General features: G+C 52.2%; 1 protein-coding gene across 1 annotated transcript; it reads left to right on the plus strand.

Annotated features, from left to right (window-relative positions):
- The first annotated feature begins 487 nt into the window (after window positions 1-487).
- Window positions 488-4,674, plus strand: EDN2 (endothelin 2). Its single transcript, XM_058856804.1, has 5 exons — window positions 488-643; window positions 857-989; window positions 1,988-2,107; window positions 3,391-3,495; window positions 4,180-4,674. The coding sequence occupies exons 1-5, from the start codon at window positions 586-588 to the stop codon at window positions 4,289-4,291; spliced, it is 528 nt and encodes a 175-aa protein (XP_058712787.1). The 5' UTR covers window positions 488-585; the 3' UTR covers window positions 4,292-4,674.
- The last annotated feature ends 20,071 nt before the right edge of the window (window positions 4,675-24,745 follow it).

Below are 24,745 nucleotides of genomic sequence, written 5' to 3' on the forward strand. Positions count from 1 at the left end.
CTAAGTAGGAAAAGTTTTAAAGTTGATTTAGAAGAAAGAAAGTGAAAGCCAAGACTGTCATTGAATAAACTGAGCAGAGATTTCAAGAGAGATTATCAATTTACATTTTCATTAAGTTGAGTGAAATTAAGACATTTCAACTGAAAACTCGACTTTGATCTTGAATCCTGCCCACTTTGCGCGGTTTTAAGCATCCCCCGTGGGCGGGGGAGATGCGGGGAGGCTCCCAGGGGGACTCTGCCCGCAGACCCCGCTGCTCTCTCTGCCTCCACCGCATCCCCAGCCGCGCTCGGGACCCCTCGGGGTCACTCCTCCCCGCATCCCGGACACCATCCCCGGTGTGCCCGGCGCTTTCTCCGCGGGTCTGGGCAGGCGGAGGGAGGCGGGGAGGAGCGGGGGCTCCGCGCCGCCCCAGCGAGCCCGGCGTTCCCCGGGGGCGGAGCGGCTGACGCGCCGGGCCGCGGCTATAAAGCACCTGCCGGGGGCCCGCCGGCTCCAGAGCAGCTCGGCGGCTCGGCTGGAAGAGCCGGGACAGCAGGAAAAGCCCAGGAGAAGCCCCAAAGCCGGCAGCGCAGAGCCGCGGTCATGGGCAGCCACCCCGGCGTGCTGCTGGCGCTCGCCCTCTGCGCCCTGCTGGAAGCCGGTGAGCCCCGGGCTGGAGCAGGGCTCGGTGCCCCGGGGGTGCCCGCACGGGAGGGGGGATCCCCTGAGCCCCCTTGGCACGGGGAGGGGGTCCTGGGGTGCCCGGGGATGCGGGACCCTCGCTCCGGGGAGCTCCCGGCGCTCCCGCACACGGGGACACCGGAGGGGACACGGCCGCTCATCCCTCCCTCCCTCCCTCCTTGTGCCGCTGCAGGTCTGGGCCATCCCCCGGCCGAGTCGCACCTGGCCGCGCCGCCGAGGAGCAAGCGATGTTCCTGCAACAGCTGGCTGGATAAGGAATGCATCTACTTCTGTCACCTGGACATCATCTGGGTCAACACACCTGGGTGAGCAGGAGCGCGGCGCTCGGGGTGGCTCTGCTGATGGGCAGGGGCTGTACCTTCCGCCGGAGCAGGGTGGGAAAGGCTCCCGGGGCTGCGGGGCTCGGGCAGCACCTGCTCCAAGGTGCACGGGCAGCCGAGAAAGGGACAAACTGTGCTGCTTCTGCTGCTGCTCAGGTGTTTGTCCAACCCCCAGGGCTCGGGCTGAAAGCACAGGGCGCTGCTCCCTCCCGGGCTCGGCTTTTCCTGAGGTTTGCACCTCTGCGAGCCCGGAGCAACACGGAGATGTTGTGGCTGCAAGTCGGGGAAGTTCCTCTCCCCGCTCGCACCCGGTAAGGCCGGCTGCCTCCTGCCAGTATTGTTAATGAGACAGCGGAGGGCTGGCACTGCCAAGTGCTGCCCTCAGGAATGCTGGAGCAGCTTTCCCAGCGCTTCCAGACCCGTGGCCATCGCACTGGAGCACAACACATGCGCTCAGGTGTGGTTATAATCGCGCTCGCTGACATGCATTTACAACTCGCTGCTTGCTCGGGGAGTAGCTGCAGTCCCTGCCAATCCTCTGGGAGAGGAGATTGCCATCAGCAGAGCGTGCTCGCAGCTCTGGGCTGTGAGCACAAGAAGCTGCTCCGGCCCCAAGTGTGCTGTGCAGTGCCCTGTGTTAAACCTGCAGGGCAGGAGAGCCCTGGCACTAGAGCTGGGCTGGGCCAGCCGAGCTGTGCCACCCATGGCAGCCCATGTGGCAGCTCTGGCACGGGCACCTGGGCTGCTGCAAGGAGAGAAAAGTGCCCGTCCCAGCCAGCACGGACATCTCCAAACAGGGAGGGGTGAGCTGCGAGAGGAGCTGGAGTTTAAAGGCTCAGACCTATCAGTGACCTTTTCACCGTGTGTCTATAGATGAGCCTTTATTATCCTGGCACTGGCTTGGCCGCCTCCCAGGACCCTGTTATAAACCTGCTGGCCAATAAAAAGCTGGTGGCATAGCTGAATTCCTTTGTGTTTCCCAGGCACACCGCTCCCTACGGCTTGGGCAGCCCGCCAAGGCGGCGCAAGAGGTCAGCGGGCAGGTGCGAGTGCCGGCACTCCAGGGACAGCTTCTGTGCCACCTTCTGCCAGGGCAGGCCTGGGTAAGCGCTGGGGATGCTCAGGGGTGAGGGACAGGCCGGGCTCAGGAGCCCCAGGGTCTGCCCAGCTCCCTGGAGATGGCTCTTTGCCAACAGCTGGGATTTGTCTGGTGGCTTTTTTCTCCCCTCCCGAGAGCCCTGGCGGTGTCAGGGGGTGCCTTGGGTGAGAGGCAGCAGCGTCACCTCCATCCCTGCTGCTGCTGCTGCTGGGGAAGGGCTGGGTGTGCTGGTGGGAACGGGGAGCTGGCGTGGGGATGAGACAAGTGAGGGTGTGGAACTTTGGGACACCAATGTCCCCTGCACAGCTCAGAGGGGAGAGCTGGCAGCATGTGGGAGCTGGGACAAGTGAGAGTGTGGATTTTTTGGGACATCAGTGTCCCCTGCTCGGAAGGGAGAGCTGGCAATGCACTGGGAATGGGGACAAGTGAGAGTGTGGATTTTTTGGACAGCAGTGTCCCCTGCTCGGAAGGGAGAGCTGGCAATGCACTGGGAATGGGACAAGCAGGGGTGTGGATTTTTGGGACACCAGTGTCCCCTCCTCAGAGGGGAGACCTGGCAGCATGTGGGAGCTGGGACAAGTGAGAGTGTGGATTTTTTGGGACACCAGTGTCCCCTCCTCAGAGGGGAGAGCTGGCAGCATGTGGGAGCTGGGACAAGTGAGAGTGTGGATTTTTGGGACACCAGTGTCCCCTGCTCAGAAGAGAGAGCTGGCAATGCACTGGGAATGGGGACAAGTGAGAGCGTGGATTTTTGGGACACCAGTGTCCCCTCCTCAGAGGGGAGACCTGGCAGCATGTGGGAGCTGGGACAAGTGAGGGTGTGGATTTTTTGGGACACCAGTGTCCCCTGTACAGCTCAGAGAATACTGGCAGCACGTGGGAGCTGGGACAAGTGATGGTGTGGATTTTTGGGACACCAGTGTCCCCTGCACGGCTCAGAGGGGAGCAGAGCAGGGCTGCTCCGAGCTGGGACTCAGCAGCTGAATGTCCCGTGGCCACCTCAGCTGCTGGTGCCTGTGGGGTCTCAGTTCAGCTCCAGCAGCGCTGCTGAAGGCAGGGACGTCGCTGTGGATATCTGTCATTAATTCCCGATCATTAAATACGCCTGTGAATAGAGGAGCTGTGGCCCGAGGGAACAGCAGTCAAAGTGAGCGGTGAATAGCTCCCAAATAGCTGCAATTAACCCTTCAAAGCCGCGCATTCAGCTGTCTGTCACCGGGCCAGGCTCCCCCTGAGCTCCCCGCAGCCTGGCTCTGGGTGGCTCAGGCTTCTCCTCTTGCTCTTCAGGTACCTCCAGAGTCTGAAGCTCCCCATGAGCTCCGGAGCATCGGCGAGGTCTCTGCAGAGCGGTGCCACGAGGCCTCCCCACCACGGGCTGCTGAGAGCTCTCAGGTGAGCAGGGCACCTAAACCCACCCTGAAAATGTGGGATTGTGGCCCCAGGCTGCAGTTACCACTCAGACCTGACCTTCTGCCGCCTGCCTGCCTCCTCCTGTCCCCTTTAAATGGGGAGATTTGGCTCTTTCTGCTCCATCTGAGGGAGCCAGGGCTGTGTGTGCCCTTCCCAAACCAGAGAAATTCCACACAAAATGTAATTCTTGGTTGGAGTGGGGAGTTCCTCTGGTGTGGGACAGGCAGAGGGACAGAAGAGGGAGAGGGGGATGGCATCACCTAGGAAGATAATTTATTGGGCAGAAACTTCAAACCAAAGGACAGAGCTTTTCTAACCCCACATCAGGGAATTTGGGGAGAAACAACAACCCCAGGAGTGGAATTGAGCGAAAGGCAAATTAATGAATTGGTGGCAATTAAATCAGAGGCAATGGGGGCGCTTTCTGAAAGGTGGATTTGGGGAAGCAGCACTTTGGGTCATCCTTGAACCCTCTGCCACCTCACTGGGCTTGGTGGAACTCCACTGTGCCTTAATCCAGCTGTGGACAGAAATTCCTGCTCTTCCTTCCCCCATTCCTGCCTCCCAGCAAATTGTAGTTGGGGGGGGGATAAATGCCATAATTCGGGGTACTGAGTAGGGGGAAGATGGGCTGGGGAGTGACCACGGTGTCCCTTCTGCTCCCAGGGACCTCAGGGCCTCCAGCCCGCGCTCCAGCCGCCGCCAGCAGCGCTCCCGGAGGGACACACAGCCACCGGCTCTGCCCTGGGAAAAAAACACCTGGAGGAAGAAGAGATAAGAGGCAGGTGCACACCAAGCTCACCAGAAGAATTTGGAGTCCTGTGGGCGCCACCAGCTCCGCTGATGGCTGTTGGAGCTGAAGGGAAGGCCGTGAGCGGAAGGAAGTGGAAGTCTCCGTGCTCCTGCTGCGTGATCCGGCACTCAAGGGACTGCTGTAAAGGGAAAAACTCTCTCCGTACAGCCAGAGAAGTGTCCTGGAGCTGAATTGTGCCTTTTTGGATCAGGCAAGGGTCGTGCTGGAGCAGCACCAGCCAGACCCTGCCCTGGAGCCTCGGCAGGGGCTCAGCCCACGTGTGGTGGGTGAACTGGGGGGCTCTGGGCAGTGCTGGACCCAGCCCATTTGTGGTGGGTGACCTGGGGGGCTCTGGGCAGTGCTGGACCCAGCCCATTTGTGGTGGGTGAACTGGGGGGCTCTGGGCAGTGCTGGACCCAGCCCACGTGTGGTGGGTGAGCTGGGGGGCTCTGGGCAGTGCTGGACCCAGCCCACGTGTGGTGGGTGAGCTGGGGGGCTCTGGGCAGTGCTGGACCCAGCCCACGTGTGGTGGGTGAACTGGGGGGCTCTGGGCAGTGCTGGACCCAGCCCATCGCTGGCCTGGGCTGCTCTGCCTCGGAGCTGGCCCCATCCAGAGGGGTTTGGCTGCTCACTGTGGTCACGGAAGAGCTGCCCCCAGCCCGAGCCCACCTTTGCACTATTCTGTCAGTCAGTGCCTGAGGATGAAGCTGCCGTGGTGGAACAGCTCCCAGTTTGTATTAAATGTTTATTTCATCATCACCTGGAGCCAGCTGAGCAGTCAAGGGCGCTCACTGGCTGAGAAATCACTGGGGTGGATTTCCACTGAGGTCCTGGCTGAGTGGAGGATCAGTTAGCCCAGGGAGGGCAGCAAACCCAGGTGTGGCTGCTGTGGGGCTGGCTTTGAGCAGGGCTTGAGCCTGGTCTGTGACCCCATCTCATCCCCTTGGACAGCCCCTCAGTGAGGATTTCCAGCTCCTGAATAACCCAGCTCTGCCTGGAGGGAAGGGCTGGGGCAGAGAGGGGTGCTGGGGAGAGGGCAGCAAAGCCTGGCTTGCTGCTTGGCTTAGGGCAGCTCTGAGTCAGGCTCTGGGCAGTAAATGACCACTCAGGGGTGTCAGGTCACCGTGGGAAGGGGAACCTGGGTGGGGAATGCATCAGGTGAAGGGCAGCCAGGTAGGGATGGTGTGGAGGGAAGGACTGGTGGGAACAGGGCTGGAGCTGGGTGATCTTTAAGGTCCCTTCCAACCCAAACCCCGCCGTGATTCTGTAAGAGAGCGCAGCCCTGTCCGAGCTTAGGCTCGGGTTTGAACCCAGATCTGCTGGCTCAGGGGAGAGAAGGAAAAATTTGGGAAAACCACTGAGCCCAGGGCCTAGAAACCAACCTTGCAGGCAAGGGCAGCCTCAGGGCTCCAGAGCTGTGCCACAAATGCACTTTTGTCTGCCTGGGCAGAGCTCTGCAGGAAGCCAGGGCTGCACCTGGGCAGGTGAAGAGCTGCTCTCCACTGCTGGGTCCTCTGCTGCCCACGCCAGGATTGCACAGGAGCTTTGGAAAGGCTGCTTGAAGTTGGAGGTGGACCAAAATCTGTGGCTGTTGCAAGTGTAGTCCCGATGGACAAGAAAAAGAATTCCTTGATTTTGCTTTAAGCCCCGGAGAGGGGAAAAACAAGACCAATTGATTGTATTGTGAATGAAACAGCAGATTAATCATTTGGTCCCCAAAGCTGCAGAGAATCTGTTTTTATCTTTGACCTTCTGAAGGTTGGAGTCACTCTAAAAAAACCAAAAGAAGAAAATCCTGAAAGGGTTTGTTCCAGAGGAAATTTTGCACATGGTTTAATGTGAGTAATTTAAAATAAAACTACTGCTGTAAAGTACTCTGTCAATCTCCTCGTGTGTGTAATGTCCCAGCCTGAAGTGACTGATTGCACACCTGCCATATGTAGCATCCTGAAATCTGTATATTTATTTAAATCTATTGATTTTTATTTTTTTTTTAAGACAGTGATTTTCAAGATGTAATTTGTAATAAATAATGACAACAGTCAATGGCGCTTTGCTTCCTTCTGTGGTGGTGGGTGAGGTGAAAGGAATCCAGGTGGCCAAAAGGAGTGGGAATGGGGAGGCTGGGAATGATCCTGGGCACATTTCAGTTCCAAGTGAACCCATCTAGAATCCATCTGGCTGGCTTAAACATTCCTGAACTTCACACCTTCCTCCTTCCTGGATTTCTCTGGGAACAGGGAAGGGAAGTCATCCCCTGGTGGTTGTGGATGTGGGACCAGTTTGGATCCCTGCGCTGAGGGATCCTGGTGGTGTTTTCCCATGGCTGAGTCCAATCCTCCCCCGTGGCTGCGGGGTCAGCAGGGCAGGGACAGACCTTCAGATCATTTTTAAAATGATAATTAATTATATTATTATTGTTATTATTGTTGTTGTTGTTATTATTAACACAGCTCAAAAGCCATCATCTAAAGGATGATGTGAAGCTGCTGAAGGCTCAGGAGGGGCCCCAGCCATTCCCATTCCCTGATTTTCCTGGCTGAGCTGCCTCTCCCACGGCCAAGCCTCCACCCCGGGGCTTGGTGTGAAAACCAGAGTCCTTCAGGTGTTTCTGTGACAATAAATCATCGCTCCTGGGACTTAAATGATAAAAAGGACCTGGAATTAGAGGTAAAAGGGGGGAAAAGGTCCCTTGAACCAGTGTGAATTTCCTGTGTAGTATGTACAATACCTGCAGTGAAATTCTCCCCTCTTCTGCTCAGCTGAACTCCAGAGCAGGCCTGGAGTGGTTTTGGTTTTGGTTTCATTTCCATGGTGTCCTGCTGGGGCCGATTCCAGCGGTGTCCGTGAGGGAAATGAGGATTTTGTGCATTTCCCAGGAAAGATTTCCCCACCCTCTGCGATGTTCACTGAGCCAGCCCTGCGATTTCATTTGCCTTCCTCAAGCCCCAAAGGAACCTTGGTCTCAGAGGGAAAATATTCCTGTTGGGGGTGCCCAGAGGGCCCTGGCACCAGGGGAACACCACAGCTGGGGAAATGGGACCACAGGTGACGCTCTCCAGCTCTTGGAGCAAAGAGAGAAAATCTGAAATAATCACTGGAGACAGGGGGTGGTTTGGGAGGATTTTTGGTGCCCTAACATCAATTAACTGAGGGAATTTGGACACAGGAATAACGGGAAATATTCCAGGGAGGTTCCTGTGGGGACACTTTGCACTCAGCAGCGAGAAGCAGAGAAAGAAATCCTGGAAAGTGCCAAAAGCTCCTTGCTGGGATGTCCTGCAACACCTCACGGTGCCACCAAGGGCTGAGGGACAACCTGAGCCTGGCAGGAGCTCAGGTGGGGCCTGGGCTGGTGCCAACCTCTGAGCAAAGCTTTAATTACGAGCCCTAATTAGGTAGTGCCCGAGGGAAGAAGATGCTTAAGAGCATCTTAATTAGGGTGAAAAGGGATGAGAGAGGAGCTCCATGCTTATTCTTGAGGTTATTGAGTTTGCTGATAAAGATTAGCTGAAGGAGGCGGGTTTTATTAATTCTCACAGCTGACAGGAAAGAGCAGGGTAAGAAAACTTCATTTAAGTGGAAAATCCAGGAAATCAGGCAACTTCCAAAGGCAGTTCTGAGCATGACTGATGGGGCATCTTTAATAAGTTCCAGCCTTTTCCCTAGTGATGATTCCCAAAATGGACACCTCGTGGCCTGCACGCGACTCTCCCATTTTTCAGGAATTCCTGGAAAAACAGCCCTTCCCTGATGGCCCACAGGCAGCAAAATTTCCCTCCTGCACCATGGGACACTTCTGGCCTCATCAGGATGGGCAATATTTATTTTTTTTTTTATGGGGTTTTGTTCCATTTTAATATTTATTTTAATATTTGTTGGGGGCAGATGTGACATAAAATAGGATGAAGTTGAAAGGAGCAGCCAAAGCTGTGGATGAGACCCTGACAGGCCACCAGAACCACGGAGATTCTGCAGGTAGGCTTTGCCACAGAAATGGCTTTTGGTGATTTTGGCTTCTCGCCTCAGGTGGGCAGGGAGAGGGGAGGAGCTGGAGGAGAAAAGTGAAATTTAATCCAGCCAGATTAAGGGATCACGCAGTTTAAAACTGCATTAATTAGCTGTGCTGGGTAACGAAGGAGCTCCAGGAAAGCACACCCTGGATCCCACAGGAGAAACTCTTTGTCCCCTGTGCTGGGGACAGGGAGGGAGGTGCCACCGGCTCAGCCTGTGCTGGGAATTGTCATTCCTGAGTGCCTCTGGAACATGCTGGAAGCACAGCCTGGGAAACAGGGTGGGAACTCCCTGCTGAGCATCTTCCCCCAGGAATCAGTGGGGAAACACCTCGAGCGCTGCTTTCCAAGGGGCAGAACGACAAAGCTGATCTGAGAGACTTTCCCAGACTCTGGGATCTCATCTTGCCTGTGGTGGGGCTGTTCTGGCAGCAGCCACAGCTCAGAGAGCCCAGAGAGGCTGAAAACCCAACTGGGAGTTGTGAGAGACCCCAGAGAGCTGGAAAATCCAACTGGGAGTTGTGAGAGACCCCAGAGAGGCTGGAAAACGCAACTGGGAGTTGTGAGAGACCCCAGAGAGAATGGGAAACCCAACTGGGAGTTGTGAGAGACCCCACAGAGCTGGAAAATCCAACTGGGAGTTGTGAGAGACCCCAGAGAGGCTAGAAAACCCAACTGGGAGTTGTGAGAGACCCCAGAGAGGCTGGAAAACCCAACTGGGAATTGTGAGAGACCCCAGAGAGGCTGGAAAACCCAACTGGGAGTTGTGAGAAATTCCAGAGAGGCTGAAAACCCAACTGGGATTTGTGAGAGACCCCAGAGAGGCTGGAAACTCCAACTGGGAGTTGTGAGAGACCCCAGAGAAGCTGGAAAATCCAACTGGGAGTTGTGAGAGACCCCACAGAGCTGGAAAATCCAACTGGGAGTTGTGAGAGACCCCAAAGAGGCTGGAAAACCCAACTGGGAATTGTGAGAGACCCCAGAGAAGCTGAAAACCCAACTGGGAATTGTGAGAGACCCCAGAGAAGCTGGAAAATCCAACTGGGAGTTGTGAGAGACCCCAGAGAGAATGGGAAACCCAACTGGGAGTTGTGAGAGACCCCACAGAGGCTGAAAATCCAACTGGGATTTGTGAGAGACCCCAGAGAGGCTGGAAAATCCAACTGGGAGTTGTGAGAAATTCCAGAGAGGCTGAAAATCCAACTGGGAGCTGTGAGAGACCCCAGAGAGGCTGGAAAATCCTCTCCCATCTCCCTCCACAGACAGGGCTCTCCCCTTGGCACCTCCTTCCACTCTGACCTCGTGTCCCCATTATCTGCAGCACGTGCTGCCCAATTAAGTCACCCTGGCAGCTTTTTTGGTTTTCATCCATGAAAATCCTCACACCTTCATCCCAGCAGCGAGACCGAGATCTGGGGTGGGGAATGAGCCTCTCCCCAGGGATTTGATGGCAAATCTGAGGTGCTGCTCTGTGACTTTGTTGTTAAAAGGGAATAATTCTCCCTCCAGCTCCGTTGCAGCAGCAGGAGGAGGAGGAGGGAGCACAAGCGGAGCAATTAAGAAAAATGTCTTTGACCTTCAGCAACTTAATCAGTTGCCAGTGTTCTCCCTAATAGTGTGCTAATGGTTAAGTTCTTCTGGCTGCCATAAAAAGTGCTATAACTGGAGGCTACAATAAAGTGCTGATCAACCCATCAAGTGAGTCAATCCAAAAGTAATATCTGTCTTTGTAATGACTGTAATAAAAGCCATGCCAAAGCCAGGAGATGACGTGAATAAAAATGCTGCTTAATTATGCTGGGCTGCTCTGCTGGGTGCTTGTGCCACACTTCCAAGCCGCTCTTGGGTGACATTGCCACTGCTGCCTGGGGAAGCCAGAATTTTTTATATTTGTGTGCTCCAAGCAGAGTCCTGAGGGGTTTGGAGAGATCTCCATCCGAGCCAAGCAGAGTTTTGGTGCAGAAAAAGGTGTTGAATTCGGTTTGGGGCTGTTTGTCCTGGCAAAATGCAGGAGGGAGGCATCAGTTTGATTCCCTTTGTGAGAGGCTGGGAAGAGGGTTCACAGATTTTGGGTGTCCTGGCATTAAAACAGCACAGGGTGAAGGCTCCCTGTGCTAAAAAAGGGATTGGTGACAGGAAGCAGAAAGAGGAGAAAGCCAGGACCAGTCAGGGGAACCTTTCCAGGCACTGGGGTGGATCTGAGGGGCTGGCAGAGGTTGAACCCTGTGTGCTGTGGAAGGCAGTGACCACACGCCCTGCTAAGGTCACTCACAGGTGGAGGAGCAGAGGGGCTGGAGGATCTTTCCTTGATTTTCCTGGGACTGGGGGCTCTCAGCACCGCCAGGCACTGCCCAGGGCAGGATGGAGCAAAACCCCCTCCAGAAGCCAAGTTTTGTCTGTGCTGCCCCTTGCAAAGGCCCAGGTGGGTAAGAGAGCAAAGCAGCCCTGGAATCTGGAATCTCCCACTTCGGGAATTGTCCTGCTGGGCACGGGGGCCTTGGATGGAGCACAAAGGGACGGCGAGGAACACCTGCTGCTCCCGCTGGAAGGATGGCTGCTGCCTTCCTCCAAAACATCCCGCTGCTCTGGGATCCCTGCGAGCACAAAGGGCGCCGAGGAGCAGGAACCCAGCGTGGAGCTGGTGGCAAACACGCCGCAGCCTTTCAAGGAATGGCCGAGCGGATCCCTCCCCCGTGGCAGGGAAAACAGGATGCAGGCCACATTCCTGCTCGCATAGACAAGGCTTCCACAGCAGCACAAACACATTGCTCAGTTCCAATTAAACCCTTTATATCACCTTGCTGCTGATAAGCTTCTGATTAATGAAAGAATTGTCTTTTTTTTTTCTTCCCCCCCCCCCTCAGTGAAGTCCCTGGCGTTAATTGTTTTTTCCCTCTTGCATTTCTTGTTTCAAAGGCGCTTTCGAGGAGGGCTGCTGATTGTGCTGGAAGTTGTGTGGGAACACTTAGTCTCTTCCTGGTTTTGTTTTTTAGGGGCTAAGTGCTGCCGCTGAGAGCAGCAGGTCCAACAGACAAACCAGCCCAGCGAAATCCTGCCCCGATAAACAAGTGCAGATTCATGTGTTTGTCCATGACACAGAAAGCGCCAGAACAATGATTTGGTGACTTTTGCCAGGGTTGTTTCCTCTGCAGAGCCGACTTCCCCGGCGGAGCCTCAGGTGCGTAGCAACAGCTCAGCAAAACAAAAAGCCAACCACGGCCAGGCTTTAGGAAAACATTATCCCGGTCCCAAGGGTGGGGCTCTGCCTTCCATCGGAGCTGGGACTGGCCAGGTTTCTCCTCCATTGGCCAAAGTCCTGGGAAGAGCTGTGGCTCCATGGGACAGGTGGCTCAGGTGTCCCTGGGGCAGGTGGCAGTGACACCCCCAGCCCAGCGGGAAGGAGCAGCTCATGCCCCACTGCTCAGGGGGGCTTCTCCAAGGCCTGGCTCCAAGCTCTTTTCCGAGATTTTTTTCACCTCTCATTGTTTTTGTGGTGGTTTCCCAGGCTCCAGTGGGATAAACCAGCTGGGAATGGCTTTGGGGGATACTCTGAGGAAGAGCCAGGAGGGCAGGAGTGCCCTGAGGAGCCAGGGGAAGGTGACACCAGTTCTGTGCCCAGCTCTGGGTGCTATGCTGGGCACGGGACCCTCTCACACCACAGGTGCAGCCTCGGGGGGCTGTGGATGGGAGATTTGGGCTGCTCATGAGCTTGGCCAAAGTCTCCTTGAGGCACAGATTTTTGGATTTGGCTCCAGCAGGGAAAGGGAGAATTCCCCAGCCTGAACTGATCCAAGTGTCAAACCAGCTGGACAGTCAGATCCTGCCCCTTGAGGGTTTGCTCCCTCTCAGCCTGTTTTATGATGTGTAAAACCTCAGGTGAGCGGTGCTGAGCAAATACAGAGGTCCCACACACGTCCTAAATCTAGAGAGGAATTATTCCCTTTTTGCTGCCGTGGGAATGTGCCAGCTCTTGGACACGGGATGGAAAAGGGGGCTCAGCAGTGCCTCACAGCCCCTGCCCGGGAGATTTGTGTCCCATTCCCTTGGGAAAACAGGAGCCCAAGGCTGCAGCCCCTTTTTTTTTTTTCTTTTTGCCTTTCTACACCTCGAGCTGCTCCTGCAAGCTCACCTTGCTCTGGCTGCTGAGAGAGGAGCTGGAGGGCTGCCATGGGGGGCAATTGGAGAGTTCTCAGGGCCGTGACTCGTGGCTTTGGGAAAGGTAAGAAAATTGGGGGAAAATGAAGTGCAGCTACTAAAATAAAGACACTGGGTAAGTTGCAGTTCCTGAGAGGCCACGGTTCAGCTGCTGTTTTATGGGTCACATCCCCAGAGGGCTGTGTAAAGTACTTTTCTCTCCTAGCTCAGAAATGTTAAAGATCACGAATCTGTATGAAAACGACTCCAGTTTTACACTGACTTCAACATCTGGCTGTGTAGAGAATGTCAGTGTGGGTCTATTTAAAGGGTTTTTTTTGTGATTCTGAGCCAGCAAATGTCACGTTTGAAGTGTGCTTTTCAACAGGGAGTCTCTGGAAAGAGCGGAGTCTCACATCCCACCATCGATCCAGGAGCTGGGATTTAAGGAAGATGTCAAAACCAGGTTGTAACTCCAGTTGCTACATCCTGGTTTTGGGGAGGGATCCCCTTTCCAGTGAAAAACCTGGAGTTTCATCCCACCTGGGCGTGGTGCCAGGCTCTGCTCAGGGGAGCCCAGGACAGGACAAGGAGCAGTGGCCATAGGATAAAACACAGCAAGTTCCACCTCAACACGACAGGGAACTTCTTTCCATGGAGCATGGGAACAGCTGCCCAGGGAGGGTGTGGAGTCTCCCTCCTGGGACATCCCAAACCCTCCTGTGTCACCTGCTCCAGGTGACCCTGCTTGGGCAGAACTGTGATGCCAGAGGTCCATTCCAACCCAGTATTCCATGATTCTGAGGTCCTGTGGGCGGCTGTTTGTGGGATCTTGGACTGAAACCCACTTTTCTGCCCCATGAAGCCCTCCAGCCTCATCTCTGTGTTTTTGGCACCCTGGGAGCCCGGTTCCCACTGCCTGGGCCGTGCCCTCTCAGATCAGGGGGAGCAGGAGAGCCTGGGCAAGCTGGAACAGCACCTCCACATCTGATGCTTTGTTCAAGGGCTGCTCTCTCTGTGTCACCTTTGAATTTTCGCCAATTAGCCTCTAGAGTGTGATTTAAATATTGTTGCTAATGTTAATGGAGGGTGTGCATGTTTTTGTATTTACAGCTCGCCTGCAGGCCTGGAATAACACTTGTCATCCAGACAGGAGAAGGAGCAGCAGGGTCAGAGTGCTGGTGGTGGAGAGGAAAGGTTTGCTGCCCATCAAAGATGTCCAGTCCTTCCTGAGGTCCTGCTCAATCACCAGAATTGATAATTTTGTAGAAACCCCTTGAAATGGGTGACAGATCTTTACCCCTGGTGTGAGTTTTCAACTTCTCAGGAAGCCTCTGATGGGGAAGGGGAACAAGACAGGTCCTGGTGTTCCCTGGTGTCCTGAGTGTGGAGGAAGCCACTTGTGACTGGGGTCAGAGCAATGATTTGCTCAGATCATCCCACCCTCACCCAAAGAACGAACCCCTGAATGTGGGAAGCCTTCCAGAGCTTGATGGGCTGGGAGCGGGGATGGTGCTGGGCTTTGCAGCACAGGCAGGGTCAATTAAAGGTTCATCTGTGGGTCTTGGTGCTGCTCCAGCAGAAGGAATTCATCATGGTGAGGTTCAGAACTGCCCTGCCTAAAGAAGGGGTGGAAATCGGGTACTGAGAGAGAGCTGCTGCTCCCAGGGCAAGGGCTGAAAGCACTGCAGCTGCAGAGTGGGGAGCCAGGGACACAGCTGCCTGCTCCCCTTGGGTTGGGAAGGGCTGGGAATGCTGGTGATCACCGGCACGGGGTGTGTGGGGAGACCTCTGCCTGGATTTCCTGTAGGGTAACTCCAGGACTGTGGCCAAACAAAGCTTTGGTGATCACGTTCACCACTTAGCAGAATCACAGAACCATTCAGGTTGGAAAAGACCTCCAAGGTCACCAAGTCCAACCTTTGGTTGAATCCCAGCATGTCACTAAACCAGACCACAAAGTGCCACCTCTGCTTGGTTTCTGAGCACTCCCAGGGATGGTCATTCCCCCTCTGCCCTGAGCAGCCCCTTCCGATTCCCAACAATTCCAGAGAAGAATTTTTTCCTAATGCCCAGCCTGAGCCTCCCTGGTGCCTACCTGGATTTTCCCACCCGTTAGGTATGGCATTTCCATAACCACATTGCTTCTGAGTTTCACTGCCAGTGGGAGAAGCCTGGCTGGCCACGGGGAATCAGGAGAGCCTCTCTTCATCCTCACAGCTGGATCCATCAGCTTTGTGCTCCTCTGGATTCCATGTCTCCAGAGGCAGTGGGGGATGCTGTGCTGGAGAAGAGGGATCCTGGCACCATCTTGGAAGCAATTCTGAAACCGATAAGGGAGTTTTGCTTACGGGTGCAATCAGGCAGGAATGGAGGACAATCTATCCTTCTGTTGACCTGCCTGTGACACTGATCTAGAAAATTATCGGGAGTTTAAAGAAGCAATTCTGAAATCAAGGGATGGTGCTTCAAGGAAATCTGTTATGGTTTATTGTCATTGGAACTCTCGTCCTGTACTGGGGCTGTGAATTATTAACTCCATGTTCTGTAGCATGAATGAGTTGGATGCATTATTTTTTCCTCTGCGTTTGTTAGTGGAAAAGCCAGGCCCAGCTTCTCGGAGTGGAGCCGCCTGCAGCTGCTGGAGGGACCAACTCAACTGAATAAATAATAATAACTCAACTTCTGGCTGGTGCAGAAGTTCTCAGTCTGAGCATGGTTTGCCAGCAGCAGTGAGGAAGTCGTGGTGCAAAGCAGAACTCTGAGAGCTCCTGGGCACTGCCCAGGCTGAGCCAGCCCTTCTTCCCAGAGGAAAAAGCACTTTAATGTCACTTCAGGAGTTTCAAGTGTATTTAATGAGTGTCTTTCTTAAAACCTGTGCCACCACTGAGCAAGGAGACATCGGAACCAGGTGGTTCCCTCTGATGGGTAGAAATGGAGGAACTTCCACAGGGAGCAGCTGATCAGAGACATGGGCTTGAAGGACAAAGAAAATGATCCTGATGATCCCCAGCTCTGATCCCACGGGGAACTACGCTCTTCAAGAATATCAGATCTGCCCTGGGAGTGGGAGGTGGTGGGGAGGCTGCAAGGGCACGAGAAATCAAGAAATGTGGGATGGTTTAATCCTCTCCCAGAGTCAGGAAGAAAATGTGTCAGACATGGAATCAGGACAAATATGCCCAGATTCTGGGAAATCCATTTGGATGGAGAGAGCACGTTGGGAATGTTCTATTTTAACTGAGCTGCTGAAGTCTGAGGAACCAGGAGCAGGACCAGCAGTGCTGAGGGCACTGCCGGAGGCCAGCAGGGTGTTTTGGGGTTAAAAAAGAGCTGTAATTTTACAGCACAGCCATTTGAGTGGCCAGGTTTGTCTGGAAGGAAGGAAACGAGCCTGGAAAAAACAAGTTTTGTCTTTGATAACCCCAGACCTGAGGAGCTGCCGTGGTGCCTGAACACCAGGAGATGTTTGGCAGAGCAGCTTCTTGCCCTGGAGTTGGTGCTGGGGGTTTGGACAGGGTGGAATATTCAATCCCTCTTGGAGAAAAGGGGGTTCTTCCTTTGGTAAAAGAGCGATTCTTGTCAATTCTTGTAATTCTCTTTGGTAAAAAGTGATTCTTCTCTAATCTTGTGCTACAGATCTGGGAATTTGGCACCTGTACTCTCTGAATTCTGTTTTACCTCTCCCAGAACATCCCCAGATGAGATGGGATTTTGTACCAAGGTGGGAATGAGACCCTCCAGCATCTCCTGCCGTGCTCAGGGCCCCAGGTTGTCACCAGAAATCCTTCCTAAGCAGAGTTTGGCAGGTTCACAGCTTTATCCTGAAAAATAAGGAGACACCTCATTATGAAGTGTGAGGAGACAGGGTGGAATATTCAATTCCTCTTGGGGGAATGGGGTTTCCTCCTTGGTCTCTGATAAATCAGTCGTTCTGAGCTAATCTTGTGCTGCAGGGCTGATGTGGGTTGTAAATTCAGTCCTAGAACACCTAAATTCTCCTCTAGAACACCCCAGATGAGACAGGATTTTGTACCAAGGTGGGGCAGAGACCCTCCAGTGCCTCCTTCCATGCCCTTATCACGAGGTGTGGGGTAAGGAAACTCTTCTAAGCTGAATTTGGCAGCTTTCCTTCACTTATTCTGAAACACAGAGACACAAGATCTGGATCCATCCCTCACCCGAGCCATGTCCTGCTGTCAGAGAGACTCCAGCACTCAGATCTGGCCAGACAGACAGACAGACAGACGTGCTGAGCGCAGAGCTCTGCCCAGCAGCACCCTGTGGTGTTCTTCCCTAGGAAATGTTGATTTAACCCTCTCAGGAATCATCACTCCTCAGGGCAGTGCTGCTTTGAAGTGGTTACCAGCCTGCTGAGCAGTAAGTGCAGGGCGTGGTGTCTCCCTGCGAGGCAAGGGTGGCATTCCGTTTCCTGGGGACAGAAGCTTTAATAAAGGGAGTTTCCCTCCTCTCGGTGGGCAGGTGTGAGGCAGCTGCTGTTCTGGGTGAGGTGCAAAACTTGGTGCAAAAACCACAGCGAAATGCTGCTTTTTGTTAAGGCTGCTTCACGCTCGGTCAGTGGCACAAAACTGAAGGGTCCAACTCAGTAGGACAGAACACTGAGTGATTTCAGAAGTTTCTGTTGCTGCTCGGGGCTGAATCAAACCTGCAGGCACAGCTCTGTTCACAGGGGAACTGCAGTGCTGCCTCACCTTGATCCCAAAAGGGTTAATTCAATTTCTGTTGTGCCCATGGACTTTTAGCAGGGAAACAAGGCACGTAAAATTTGGTCAAAACCTGGATCTCCGCAGGTGTGGCGGCAGGAAAACACCTCAGGTGTGGCGCCAGGCAGGGGTGGTGCAGGGGAACTCCATGGACCAGGGTTTGCACTGGAAGCACGGATATTTCCCTGGCCATTCTTTCCCCAGCGCTGTATTTGGTCAAACAGCTGCCACCAGAGGCAGAGCTCCGGCTCATCCCTGTTGCAAAACACCTGGTGAGGTGTGAGAGATGCTCCCTGCCCGTGCTGCAGCCGCTGCTTACTCATCCCAGCGGGTGCAGAGCTGGTCCCTGGGCATTTGTGTTGGCAGCTCTGCTGGAACACCTTCCCTCTTGGCAGTGGTTATGTAAGGAGCTAAAAATGCTGGGCTGACTCACGGGTGTCTGAGCAGAGCTGTCGGAACAGGAACGGAGCAGTGAGTTCCCCCAGCCACGGCTGCACAGCAGCTCCTGGAGACCTCTCCCCTCCTGGTGCCACCCCTGCTGAAAACCCCCTTGCTCCCTCTTCACTCTTTACTTTGCTCTTAAGACTGAGCAGCACATAAAAGAACAGTGATTTTACAGGAACCTTGAATTTGTCCACCAAGAGGTCCAGCAGCTCTCAGAAGAGCCGTGATCACCAAGAGTTAACAGAGGAGCACAGCAGGCCAGAGACAGAAAGAGGAATATTATGCTCAATATCTCAGTGCCACCAGCTAAAAAACTAAACCAAACCAAAAAACAAAAAAACAAAAAAAATAATAAATAAACCGAATCAAAAACCCCAAAAAGCGCTTCTGCTCTCCAAATGATGTCGGAGCCCCTCCAGAGCTTGTCAGCCGTGCCTCTGATCCCTTCAGCAGCTTTTTTGTGGCCATCCCAAGCCCCTCTTATCTCTGGGCCCCAGACATTCCATCTCCCTCTGTTGTCTTTTCCACCTTTCCATTCTCCTGCTCCCTTCCTAAGGAAAACTTCAATCCAGAAGCCCCTGGAGTTAAGGGAGGATGGATCCAGGTCATTTTCCTGCTTCACAATCTCCTGCTCTATCCACTTGTGGATATCTCAGTGTTTTACTCTTCCATCCTTCCCAGCCTGACCTGCTCCTTGCCTGATCCATGTCCCCCTCCAAGGGAGACTCAGGGGGCACCTCAGATCTTCTTCCAGGAATGACTTTTCCTGACCTGGGCTCATATTTGAGTTCTCCATCAGCTCCAAGCGAGGTCTCCACCAGAGAGGCAAATTTGTACTTTCGTGGGTTTTGGTTTTTGTGGTTTTGGGTTGGTTTTGGTTTTGTTTTTTTGTTTGGTTGTGGTTTTTGCTGTTATTTTTTGGGGGTTCTGGGGTTTTTTTTGTTGTTGTTTTTTTGTTTTGGTTTTGGTTTTGGTTTTTTTTTGGTTTTTTTTGTTTTATACTTTTGTTGTGCCACCTCAGAGGTTTTGTCCCACTGTCTCCAAAGGGACGTGATTTTTCCATAATTGATGAGGACTCATAACTGTATTTTCCCTGAAGTTTTTAACCCATTGTGCTTCACAAATCTGGACTCTACACCTGCATGAAAGGAGGTGTAGCCAGGAGGGGTCCAGGCTCTTTCCCTAGACACCTGGTGATAAACAAGGAGAAACAGCTCCAAGCAAGGTTCAGGTTGGATATTGGGAGAAAATTCCCCACTGAAAGAGTGTTTAAATATTGGCACAGGCTGCCCAGGGCTGCTGAGGCTGCCATTCCTCGAAGTGTTCAAAAACCAAACAGAAGTGTCTCTTGGAGATGTGGTTCAGTGGGCATTCGGTCAAAGGTTGGATTTGGAAGTCTTGGAATTCTTTTCCGACCTTCCCATGATGACTCATCTCTCCTGTGACATAACCCAGCGGTGCCATTGTCACAAACAGAAATAAACTGAGGAGCAGGATTCATCCCTCTGCTGCTGCTTCCTCGCTGAGTGCCCCTGGTTGCTGTCCAGGGCTGCCCATTCCAACAAAACAGAAACCTCTCCTCGCCTCAGCCCCCGTGGAGCCAGGACGTGGAAAAGTCTCTGTGCATCAGCACCTGTGGTGCTGCAGGTGGGAAACCTCAGCTCCAGAGGGAGCTCCAAACTCTGCCTGCTCACCTGGGACAGGCAAATGTCCTCAGCAGCTGGACACAGGAGAGGTCAGAGCAGCTGTCCCTCACTGTGACATTCCTCTTGGCTCGTGCCATGACATGAGGAGGTCCCAGTCCCAATCCCAGGCGGAGTCCCAGTCCCAGTCCAGTTCCAATCCCAGTCCCAGTCCCAATCCCGTTTGCGGTCCCAGTCCCATTCCCAATCCCAGTCCCAGTTCCAATCCCACTCCTAGTCCTATTCCTCCTAATCCAGTCCCAGTTCCATTCCCAGTTCCAGTCCAAGTCCCTGTCCCATTTGCAATCCCAGTTCCAGAGTCACAGAGTCTCATTCCATTTCCCATTTCCATTCCCATTCACATTCCCATTCCATTTCCCATTCCATTTCCCATTCCCATTCCCTGTCCCATTCTATTTACCCATTCCCATTCCCATTCCCTGTCCCATTCCCATTCCCATTCCCATTCCCATTCCCATTTCCATTCCCATTCCCATTCCCTGTCCCATTCCCATTTCCCATTCCCATTCCCATTTCCATTCCCATTCCCATTCCCATTCCCATTCCCATTCCCATTTCCATTCCCATTCCCATTCCCTGTCCCATTCCCATTTCCCATTCCCATTCCCATTCCCATTCCCATTCCCATTCCCATTCCCATTCCCATTCCCTGTCCCATTCCATTTCCCATTCCCATTCTCATTCCATTTCCCATTCCCATTCCCATTCCCATTCCCGTTCCCATTCCCATTCCCATTATTTCCATTCCCATTCCCATTCCCATTCCCATTCCCATTCCCAGCTGCTCCCTCCCATGTCTCTGTGCTGGGACATTCCAGGGATGTCTGCTCCCTGTGATTCCCAGTCCCCGATCCCACGGAATCCCGGCGTGTTGGAAGGGCCCACAGAGGGTCACCTGCTCCTGCCCCCTGCTCCAGCAGGGAAGGAAAAGGAATCTCCACCCCTTTCCTGGGCAGCTTTCCCAGCCCTCTCTGAGTAAAGAGGATTTTCTTCTTGTCCAGGTGGGATGTCCAACCTCCTCTGTGTGTGGAAGGGCAACAGAATCGCTCCAGCATGGAGCTATCCCAACAGAGATTTGAATTTACTGATTCCAGGCTTGATTTTCCCAGTGGCCCTTTGAGGGAGGGTCAAACCAAGAGGAAAATCCATGTTAAAAGTGGAGGCTTGGAGCACAAGGCACCACTCACCATTTTTTTGGACAAGAGGACACTGAAAATAGGAAAATTGGGATGCAGGTGGTTTGTACAACAGCTCAAATAGAGCATCATGGAGTCATGGAATGGTTTGGGTTGGAAAAAAACTTAAAGTTCACCTTGTTCCACCACCTGCCACGGGCAGGGACACCTTCCACTATCCCAGGTTTCTCCAAGCCCAATCCAGCCTGGCCTGGAATATTCCAGGGATGCAAGTGGGTTTCAATGGATGACCCACAGAGCACGGCACAAACTCCAGCTTTCCCATCCAAATACCTTGAAATGATAATTTTTTATTCTCTTTTTTTTCTGGAAGAGCAGGAATGAGTTTTCCCTCATCAGAAGGAAAGCAGGAGCTCTGACTCAACTCCAGAGGCACGGATTGCTTTCAAGAAAAACATGAAAACCCAACCCAACCACGCCACCAAAGCGCTGGTTAGAGATTAAAGGGAGAGGGCGGGAGCTCGGAGGAAAGGTCAGGCACACAAAGGAAAACATCTAAACCGAAAACTTGGAAACTTTCCTGCCAGTGGAGACACTTGAATTACCTCAGAACAAAGACTGTTGACTTTCCTTATAAGGAGGGAAAGTCTTGATTAAAAAAAAAAAAAAAAAATGGAAAAGCTTGGTCAATAATTGTTTTCTTCTTTATTGGTTTGCTGGGAGTTCAAACAAGCAAGAGTGGATAGTTTAGAATTAAGTAAATGTTTCATTTCAGCAAAGAAATGGATACAATTCCAACTATTTCACCCATTTTAAAGTGGGTGTTTCCCCCGTAATTTATGCACTAGTTTGCAAAAAGAAGTTTGAAACAGGAATAATTAAATACTTTTTTTAGTTCATGTTTTCAGGCCTCTGTCTTCCCATTCCTGCGTAAACAGTTTCTGAGGTAGGGATGAAGTCATGGCTGCATCTCTGAGAGCAAGGTCCTGGAGCTGTGGCCACCTGATGATGTTACCTCCTAAATTTATTACCTCCAAAATTTATTACCTCCTATTTATTACCTCAAGGGTTTCTGGAAATGTATTATCTCTTCCATGTGGATATTTGTTTTAAAGTTTGTGGTGTTAATATTTTTTTTCTCTTTCCCTTTCCAGATATTCTGCAATGGAGTTTTTCTTTTCGTTTCGTTGGAGGGAACAATGAAAATGTTGTGTTGGATGATCTGAATTTCCTCCTTCCTGGGAGCTGTGTCCCATCAGACACAGCCAGAAGATCTGTTTTCATTTCATGGTCATTATTCTTCCACTCCAGCTCAGTCCACAACCTCTCCTCTTGCTTCCAAGCAAGAATTCTGATTTTAATTTCCTTTTACTGCTGGGTCAGCTGGGAGAGCAATGACACTGCACTGTGGACCCCCAAATGGCCATTCTGGAAAAGAAAAATGGTTTTTGCTGGTTCAGAGCGGTGGGAGGGTCAGAGACCAGGAGTGTGAGTGAGAACCAGCACTCAGCACTTCACCGCCACAATACACAAATGTATTTCCACCCTTGAGCCAGCCAAAGAAACTTCTGGGCTTTCTGAGCTCCTCAGGAAGTTTCCAGGCCTGTGAAGGGCTCCAGAGGACTGTCAGGAGAAGAGGAGATGGCTCAGGGTGAGACAGTGAGCCTGGCTGTGCTGCCTCTGCCCTTCCCTGGCACAATGTCACCTCTGTCCTGCTCTCCTCAGCTCCTTCCACACCAAAATTCTTCCACGCTCAGGAGGAACAGTCAACCATTAACCACGAAAAGACTCCTAAATAATGGACAAAATCAAGGATGACTGGGGTATTATTCAAACACAGATTATTTTTTTTCTTTTCCAGCTTCCTCTGCTGGCTCTGAGTGTGGCCATAACTCACAGATTTGGGCAGGTGCCACTTGGCTTTTGGCTCGTGAGCCCGACACCGTCCCGGGCGGCCCCGTGTGTGATCTTGAAAGGAAAGGGAACAATGAACCATCCACGGATCACACGGAATTACTGAGGGAGCCCAGGACCGCAGGAGAATGAGGAAAACTCCAGGTGGACCTGCCAAAGGAGGAGGCTGGGGTGGGATGAAATGGGAGGGGGAAAACCACCAGGTTAGGAGGGATGAATTGAGAAAGTTTTTCAGCTGGGCAAGGAAAAGCCACAAGAAACCTTCACCAAAAAACTTGAGGTAGCAGGAAAGAAAAAGTGAAGGGGATGTGGAAAGGATAGACAGGAAAATTATATGGAAAATATGCAGATATTTGATCAATCAATCCCTTTCTCTCAGTGGGTAGCTGTCACCTTACTTAAGGGAAAAAAATGGAATAATTAATAATAATAATAATATAGTTAATATTCCTAAATTATAATTATAATTGGAATATACATACATATATGTATACAAATACATTTCCTATGACAATATTATAGGAATAATAAATAGACAAGCGGTGCAGATAAGTGACCTGAAGGAATTTCTGTGAGAGGAGATGGTGAAAAGCCCCTTCCCCACCTCTCTGCTTTGGGCCACACTCTCCATTTATCTTCTCCCTTTGCTTCCAAGTCATTTTGTTCTCCTCCTGCTCTCCATTATTTTGATTAAGCACTTTTGGGGGCTCTGATAGATGAAAGGCTCCATGTGAAGTGCACTGGACCAGCGTTGCCCCTCCAGTTCCTGCTTTGCCTTAATTGTGCTCTTAGCCCTTTGTTTGGGCATCCACTCATTTCATTTGTCAGGATGTTGGAAAGTGGCCTTTTCTTTGAAATTTATTTTTTTTTTCCAGCTAATTTTAGTTTGTTTTATTACATGTGCACTGCCCAAGGAGGTGATTAATAATACTGCAGTGCCTGCCGAAAAGCTTAGGCTGAATTTTTTTTTTTATTTTGACAAAATAATGGGCCTTGGAGTTTATGAAGCCTTTCCCAGAAGCAGTAGCTTTGTTCAAAAGTTCATTTTTTTTATTTTTTTTTTAATTAAAAACCTGAAAGTTTTTTCTGTCAATTTGGAAGCATTTTTATTTTGATACCTTAAAAAAAAAAAAAAAAAAAGCTCCCACCCCAACAGGAGGAATCTGAGTCAAGACAAAAATCATCCAGCTCTGGGGCCCTGGCCTGGCTGGAAGGTGACACCTTCACGTCCCTTTGGATGGAGGAGGCTGCAAAGCCACCCCACCACAAATGTCCCAGCCTGGGGGTTGCAAGCTGCTTTTCTCTTTGATTTCATCAAATGTGAGAAATCCACGCCAGGCCCAGCAGGTTCAGCAGCTCCAGGAGAATCCCAAGCGCTGTCGTGTCCCAGGTGTCCCCCACTGCTGTGTTTGGATGCATTGTCTCAGAACAGGGAATGCTAATCCAGGTTCCAGAGCTTCACCTAGACTTGCCTTTAATACCAGACATGCTTAAGGGTGAGAACAAGTTTATTCTGGCAAAACAAGAGGTTAAATTCCTCATGACGATAGATTACAAAAGAGAAAATAGAACGCGATTCGTGATCACCCTCAAGAGCAGGATTCCTTCTCAGCCCTGGTATCTCTCACCTGAGATCTCTGGGGTGTGTTTGGGGCTCCTGGCACGAAGGGAGGAGCTGCACATGGCACGGTGGCTTTTGGACAGGGATGGGGAGAGATGTGGCTCTAGATAGGGCTGGCAGCAACAGCCGCAGGAGCTGAGTGAAAGGAGAGGGCATGGTGTGCCAGGCTGGAACATTAACGGGAATTTCAGCACTGCAGGAGGCCCCAGCTTTGGCTGGAAATGGGGTCTCTCTTAAACATCAGCTCAGAGCTAGGGCACAACCAGGTTTATCCCAGCTCCAGCCCATCCCTGCTCAGGGAAATGGAAAGCAGCATCCCTGGGGGAAGATGCTCCATTGCTTTTCCAGTCTGGGAGCAGGAGGCACCTCTGAAGAGGCAGAAGGCTCCTAAATAAAGGAATCTGGGGGTTTTTTTTGACCCTGAGTTCTTTCAGTCACAGGATCATCAAGGCTGGAAGAGACCTTCAAGATCCTCAAGTCCGACCATCAAACCAGCAGCACCGAATCCCACCCACACCACATCCCCAGGTGCCACATCCAGACACCTCTGGGACTCTTCCAGAGATGGTGACTCCAGCACCACGTCCCTGGACAACTTATTCCAATACCTGAGCACTTGTTTGGTGACTTTTTGGGGTTTTTTTTTGGTTTTTTAATACCTAATCTCATGCAGTTTAAGGTCGGTTCCTCTTGGGCCAAGAGAGAAGGAACCGACCCCATCTCAAGCTCTTGTCGTGGAGTTGAGACAGA

This window comes from Poecile atricapillus, chromosome 24 (genome assembly GCF_030490865.1).
Source record: "Poecile atricapillus isolate bPoeAtr1 chromosome 24, bPoeAtr1.hap1, whole genome shotgun sequence".
NCBI classification, from domain to species: Eukaryota; Metazoa; Chordata; class Aves; order Passeriformes; family Paridae; genus Poecile; species Poecile atricapillus.

Excerpts from the sequence above, each read along its gene's own strand:
- EDN2 (XM_058856804.1), top strand. The coding sequence starts at position 586 with ATGGGCAGCCACCCCGGCGTGCTGCTGGCGCTCGCCCTCTGCGCCCTG. Across the intron at positions 990-1,987 it reads ATCTGGGTCAACACACCTGG|GCACACCGCTCCCTACGGCT; the intron begins GTGAGCAGGAGC and ends TGTGTTTCCCAG. Across the intron at positions 2,108-3,390 it reads TTCTGCCAGGGCAGGCCTGG|GTACCTCCAGAGTCTGAAGC; the intron begins GTAAGCGCTGGG and ends CTTGCTCTTCAG.